The sequence below is a fragment of the Dermacentor albipictus genome, chromosome 7 (genome assembly GCF_038994185.2).
Source record: "Dermacentor albipictus isolate Rhodes 1998 colony chromosome 7, USDA_Dalb.pri_finalv2, whole genome shotgun sequence".
In the NCBI taxonomy this organism is placed as follows: domain Eukaryota; kingdom Metazoa; phylum Arthropoda; class Arachnida; order Ixodida; family Ixodidae; genus Dermacentor; species Dermacentor albipictus.
In genome coordinates, this window is record NC_091827.1 from 86,027,080 (window position 1) to 86,034,341 (window position 7,262).

At 46.4% G+C, this 7,262-nt stretch overlaps 1 protein-coding gene across 1 annotated transcript in view; it reads right to left on the reverse strand.

The window, feature by feature from the left end:
• LOC135899667 (malate dehydrogenase, cytoplasmic-like) overlaps positions 1–4,135 on the reverse strand; it is a 32,329-nt gene extending 28,194 nt beyond the window's left edge. Inside the window, exons 1-2 of the mRNA XM_065428984.1 lie at positions 3,826–4,135; positions 1,472–1,573 (exon numbers count right to left, since the gene is read on the reverse strand). Coding sequence (XP_065285056.1) covers positions 1,472–1,573; positions 3,826–4,023 — 300 coding nt within the window. The 5' untranslated portion in view covers positions 4,024–4,135. The remainder of the gene's footprint in view (positions 1–1,471; positions 1,574–3,825) is intronic.
• Positions 4,136–7,262: the final 3,127 nt, after the last annotated feature.

A 7,262-nucleotide genomic window follows, 5' to 3' on the forward strand; every position in this document is an offset into this window, starting at 1 on the left:
CCTAGATTGCATAATTTCGTCACTTTGATTGCTCCTTCCACTTCGTGTTACGAAAGATGAAGCAGTTTCATGTGGTCAGGAAAAGGTGCTTTCTCTTCGCGATTGTAAATTTTTGAGAGTGTCGATTCGGTGTTTATGTGTCTCATGTTGCTGGTGTGTCGCGTATACATAAATATGTATTTCGGCCACTTGGTCTAAACTAGATTCAAAATACTAAACTGGTGTCTAAGTGTTACGACACTTTGTGCCAAGGAGCGCGATAAATTTGTCACGAATCGCAGCGGAGAATCTGAAAAAGAAAAACGCTTGGTTGCAAGTTTTTCTTTTCAAGCTTTTTTGTTACTTTTTCATACCACTTTAACGATCTCCTTCACACAAAACGGTTCAAAATATGTTGGCTCAGTAGAATTTTTTTTCTATTTTGTACTGTTGAAGTAGAGATGTTAGAGAGGTGATATTTTCAAACTGAAAATCTGACTCAGTAAAAAAAAAAAATACTCCGGCAGCAACAGATGGGTCAGCAATGCCCAGCAATGCTCAAATATATTATACTGTAAATGCAATACCTCCAGCGCCACTACGTATGCAAGGGTGGAAGGTTTAGAAGGTTCGAATTCAGCTACTATGCTTAATGAACATTCTGACCAATACCTGTGAGTTCGGGCACTTATGGAAGTAGGGACAATCAATCGCATGCATCTGTGCACCACAGAACAAAGAGAGAGTGCATTGTACTAGGCAGGTCGCACAAAAGACTTGTTTATCGGATCGAGTCGAGAGGTGCACATCCAAAATAACGGTAACTCAGTAGCTAGTATTCGTCTGGGTGCGGCAGTATTTATCCTGCCTGTGTCGCTGTCGCCATGATATCGATCCAGGCACGATCGCCGTATTACTACTCTTTTATTTGAAATAAACATACAAAAAGGAATGCACACTTATGCTGACCTCCACTGAAAACCAGAAGTCATAAAAAACAAAGGAGGAGCGAGTAACAGCTACCCGTTATATAGGTTGAATTACTTAGACCTACAAAGGTTCAATTGCTTCATATAATTCCTTACTAATCACTCTTCTTACCCGACAAAAATGTACCGGGCGTCAGAGAGTCTTTCAGTCAGTACACAGGATTAGCGGCATATTCTGGCTAGGCAGCGATCGCAGCAGGTGACGTGAAGTGACCAGTCACTGTTGCCTATTGACTGTGCCGAAATGAATTCTAGCTGCGAACTCGAGCCCGAATATTTGAACATATTCTATGGTCACGCTAGAATAGACACATGGTGATAGTCTCGTATATTCGGCCATAAGTGAATGTCGATAAAGGTCTAAGCGAAAATTTGACAAACCTATTCACTTGAGCAAAATACAAAAATGCGCCTTTGTCGCACAGAACGCATAATGTTCTTCGCCCCACCCCCCACCTCCTCACCACCACCACAAGTGTAAAGCGTTTTACAATGCAACTCGCCTGGTCAGGGCCAAACACGTGTCCCTTGGCTATGATAGGTGCCAGCGAATAGGCGAGCTGTCCTGCAGCGCCAGTCACGAGCACCCGGACGGGATCCTTGGACTGCGAAGAGCAATTACAGTGCAAGTCAAGTCTTCAATTCACCATGCTTGACTGACTGTCTGTCTCACTCCATGCCACGTTCGTGTCCGGCGTTTCTTGGCTCCCGGTAACTGCTAGCCAAACAACAGATTCTTCTGCTGGCTACACTGTCCACGAGTTATAGCTTCTTCTAGCTAGCCTACAGCTACAGCTAGCCTCTTTAGCTAGCTATGGCTTGTAGCTTCACTGAAAGAGCCCTACGTTTCCTCTGTACTTCGTGCAACTGACACAACGGAAACTCCAGTGTCCAGTATTCGCGGCACTGCTAGTAACATAAGCAGGTGTATAATAATGGCATTATTTCCCAGAAACTGCCCCCAATGTGGCACACATATCGTACCGCCAGGTTTACAGTGCAGCGTGTGCAATGCAGAGAGCTATAATTGTGACTTCACTTTTGCTTTTTTCATCATTCTTCTGGCGGCTCGACCACTGCCGCACACGTTTCTTTCTTTCCTCCTACCACAAGTTCTACGATACTTGTGTGACTTTAAGTAACAAGCTACATGCTATAAATGCGCATGTTTAGACAGTATTCATTGCTTTACGATGTTCCCTGCTTTGAACAATTTGTCTGGCAAGCATGTGTGACTGTGTGCCGACCAGGATTTGTAGTGACATGCCATCATTAAAAAAAATGTCGCAAACTTCTTCACGGGCCTTTCCGTCAGACGTAGCTGCCGGACACGCTACATTTCGATATTGTCTTGATCGTGTTTGAAATTCGATGAAGAGTAGCTCGAATTAGGTGCAATTATTATTATCTTTACAAAAGTGGTTGCATTAAAATGTCACTACCTCCAAAATTGCCATTTAACCTGCCCTCCTGGCACCAAGAAAAAAGTGAATGATTCTTTGTTAACCAGGGGCATTTTATACCGTAAAGCTGTGTCATTATGATTTTATTCCAATCTCCTGATGTCTAACTTACGTCGAAAGCATGGGTGGTGACCAATACCGTTGCTTGAACAGCCCAATCAAACGCTCTTCTCGTTTACAGGAGCTCACTTTTGGTTGGTCTGACAGCGAATAACGTTGCCCACCGTGACAGGTTTTCCTGATATAAGTGGCTGACAGGAGGCAAGGAGCACGAAGAAGTGGACAGGGCTTCGGTGGGGCCTATAGCTAGTGCAAAGTATAAGTTACCGGGACAGGAGAGCAGTGCCAGCGTCTACGATTGGTCTTCTCCTCCTGGCTCAGCATGCGGTGGCTCGTCGACGATCGCTGTGGCATGCAATGCAATGCAGTGCAATGCAATGCAGCAATGCCGCCAAAACTGATCGGCAGTGAAGAAGAGCTGGTTGAACGATTTCGTTTACTTGTCGAAGGTGCTCGACAAGGTCATACTGCCACGCAAACGTTTTACTGTAAGGAAAGAAATCCATTCTCGCCGGCAGATCGGAGCAGTGAGCGCCAGAGCGTTCGGCGGGCAGCAACCTTGTATTCTTTTGGGGAAGGGCGCAATCGCCGGTTATAAAAAGATAAGTTCAGTTTTGTTCGGCATAATAATGAATAGCTAGTGCGTACACATCACTTTGACGTGGTTAGTTTTTGCGATTTTGTGCCGTAGCGTGGCAGACAGGCGAAATAGGCGCGACTCAAGAAATTTTCACTATTAGTGGGCGGCTAATGACTGCAAATGCGTAGAATCGGAAAGAAATGTTTGTGTTTTGTTCGGTCTCGTCGTGAACGATCTGTATGTACACATCTTTTTGTGATAGATTTTTTTTCACGGTTTTCGTGACGCGGCGTGACAGAAAGAATAAATGGGCGTGGCCCGAAATGTTTTGATCAGTCGCCGAGGGCTAATGAAAAAAAAAGAATATAAACAGTTTGCAGTGGCGTTACCTTAGAGCACCCAAATTTCCTGAAGCTTACGTTTTCAGCGGCAAAGTATGTAACCATCACCTGGAACTCTTGCAATAACGCCACTTTCGCTGCACGTATAGCTTTCTTATAAGAAATCTATACGGTCTAAATGTAGCCTCTATATATATATATATATATATATATATATATATATATATATATATATATATATATATGGGGGGGGGGGTTAGTTCTCGAGTCCAATCCGACGATCTGCAAATACAGTGGCCGTCATGATACTGGCAGAAATAACTGGTGCGGTTATATTTAGCGAGCCAGTAATCAACATTGTCAGTGTGCTGCTCAGAAAGGAATCGCGGATAACGCTGGGCAGTGTAGCTTACTGTTAGCGTCGATGGAGGCGGCACTGTGAGGGCTGCCGCACTGCTGGAGCTCGAGTTGTTTCGCAGACACATGGCTGGGCGTGTACGGGGCAGGCGGTGACTCGAATGCGGCTCCAGGAGCACACGGAACGCGAGGGACAACGGAGTGGACGGACATCTCCGCCACTTGCTGTGAATGTGACAGACTAAAGCCTTCATTTGGAAGACAAGCGAATGAACGTGATCGAAGAAGACAAGAGGTGATGATGATCGCTGCGAATATACGAAAGCGATGAAGTGAGTGCCTTGTCACTAACTGTACCCCATGGCGCTGTAAAAAAGAAAAAAAAATCTAAATAATGCACTGAACCTAGATGGCGGAGTAAGGTTCGAGAGAGCATCTTTTACTCTAAGCCACCGTGCTTTAAACGCCGCATTTTTTTACACACGCTCAGACACATTTTAAAGACATTTTTTTTCCACGCACCATCGATCAGTGGTATATACGCGTACAACTCAATCATTGTAAGAATCCCTGAACGATCTAACATGGCCCAGAAAACGTATAAGTAGCGATGTTATCTGCGAAGGCGATTCACAAAGTCCTTGCCCCTATTTTTTTTAGCCATGAGAAAGGGAGAGAGAGAGATAATTTTTAATGGCAGAAATGTGGAGAGGTCGGCCTCAGTGAAGTGCCTCTCGGCTGCTACTCCACGCTGGGAAAAGTGCTTGGGGGAATAACAGAGAAAGGACGTGAAGAGCAAGGAAGGCGGTCATATGGTGAATATGATGATGATGAGAGCTCCACAGCAAACTGCTTCTGTGGAACGCGTACATGCACACTTCACGGCACAGCACAATAATCTTCGCGGGCAGAGGTAGAGATGCAAGTGAGAAAGGGCAGGTAGGTCGGTTAACTCTGGTTAGCCTCCGGTTTGCTACCCTAAACTAGGGGACGAGATAGGGGAAGATGGAAAGAGGTAGAAGCTACTGCAGCAAGATTTCGCCTGTAAATGCGAAGTCAACATGTCCGTTCCCGGAGGTGGACCTTTCTTGGACCGGCCCAGCCTTATCTGCCGGTAACGCCGCGGCACGGCGCTGTTGTTAGTTGTTGAAAGATGGCGGTTGTGCTTCACACGTCCATGGCGCACGAGCAACGAAGTGCGATTCGTTTTCTATGTAGCAAGGGACGAACGCCCATCGAAATCCTCAAGGAAATGCAGCCCACGCAAGGGGAAAGGTGTCCCGCTTTGAAAAGTGTCAGGTGGTGGTGTTGTGAACTCGCAAAAGGCCGCGAAGACTTGCATGGTGATGGTGGTGGTAAACTTTATTGAAAGGGGGAAGAGGGAAGGGGGAGGTGGCTGAGGGATCGGGTTAAAGTAAGGCCCCTGGGCCTGCTTGGCCTTATCCGCCCTGTCCACCAGTTGAAGCTGTCGGTCGGCGTCCCCGGAACTGAGCCAGACTGTCCAATCAGTCTCGCTGCTGAAGGGGGGATGAGAAAACGGGAGCGAGGTGCATTCCCACGTTATATGTATGAGTGTTTCTCTTTGTGAACAGAACCTACATAGGTCACTTTTCTTGCCTCCTGTGATTTCGTTAATGTACTTTGGGTGTGGGTATGTGTTTGTCTGGAGTCGCCTGAACGCGACCGCCTGCGTTTTATCGAGTTGCTTGGCAGGTGGTGGCAGCGCGCGACGCCTCAAGCGATGCCTATGGGCTGTTTCGTGATAAGTCTCGCAGGGTTCCTCGTGTCTTTCCTCCTCGTTCATGCCGTCCGCATCCGCGGACGAGGCTTGGCGCGCGATATCTCGAGCCAAACTGAGCCGACCCGTTGCCGGGCACAGCCGCGTGAGCTGTCCCGGGGGAATACCACGGAGGAGGTGCTTCGTGGAACTTAAGGTCGGCGGGCTTACCATCCCGGAGCGCCCCGGTATCAAGATATCGGGGCTAGACTTTCAAGACTTGCATGACAATGAGCGTTCGGGGAGGCTGCGTGCATCGCTGACTGATAATTTCTCATCAAATTTAGTGCTGCGATGGGACAAATGTCTGAAACGGTGAGGGGACAATCTGGAAAAATAGTGTAAGGGACGTAGAATAATACGCATATCTATAATTACCTTTATGAACCTCATTTTGGCTAATGAAAAGAGAGGCGAATACGTTCTGATTCTCCCTCGCATAAGACTTTGTTCTTAGCTGTGTTGGACCCGCCGTGGTTGCTTAGTGGCTATGGTGTTGCGTTGCTAAGCACGAGGTGGTTGCATTTCGATGGAGGCGAAATATAAGAATGCCCGTGTCCCTTGCAGTGGGGGCACGTTAAAGATCCCCAGCTGTTCTAAATTAATCCGGAATCCCCCAGTACGCCTGCCTCATTATAAGATCATGGTTCTGGCCCGTAATGCTCCATAACGTAAGTGTAACATGGTTGGTTTCATTGTCTAGTTTTTTTTATTGTATAATAATCTCGTAACACTTTACGGTTTCAGGTACTTTCGCATCGCTGGGATTCAATGTGTTTTATATTTATTGTTTTTGCACTTGCCCACTCCTGATCCAGCAAAGCACCCCTTTTTGTGGGTGTTTTGCCAATCACTTCGTGCTCATTTTCACTCGGTCGTTCATCGCAACTTATACAGTGATCATCCTCTTTGTACGTGTGGCAGTGGCAGCCCCCCGTTCCTGCCGCATCCATTGCTTTCTCCAAAGAGCGTGCGCTGAACACATGCTAGCGCCGTGGTGCAAGACACTAAAGCTTAGTATGACTCGATCAGGTGTTGGGCCGACTCTCTGTGGCTTGAATTTTATCGTGTTACGCTCCTCTGCTATTTCATTTCCTACCTCAATGATTTAGGTGCAGTGTGCGTGGCGGAACGCGGGGCAAAACGTCACACGACTCACGAATTAGACTTGTCTCAGTACTCCCTACGAAACACAGATGAAACGCGAGATGTGCTCTCCAGATGCAACTGCTGAAGGGATCTGAATGTACTTATCGCACTTAAAATGGAAATAGAAGTTGTAACTACTACTGCGAGCAGCTCTTTCTTCAATATTTTCAGAGCGGCTATTAGGAATTCACAAAATGTTTTGAAAAACAAGAAACAAAAACAAAAATGCAATAACGTTAGCACTTAACTCTACAAAAAAAAGAATAAACAAAAATGACATTGTATTTCTGTAATATACTATGTGCTGTGAGCATGTGGCACTTGGAAAAACGTTCATTAAATGTATGCTCCCAGCTCATTAGTGCCTGTGCTGTTCCCTAGATATAACAAAAAGGTAAGCAATGCTTGTAACCGGAAGCTATGCTCGCAACAGGTCAGATTCGTTGATGTGTTTTATGTCGTGTGGCATACGCCGCAAGGCATAATCGCGGATATCAACTGGAGTGCACATTCACTGATCGAGCAAATGGTAGCACATGCGCCGAACGGAACGACAGACAAAAACAC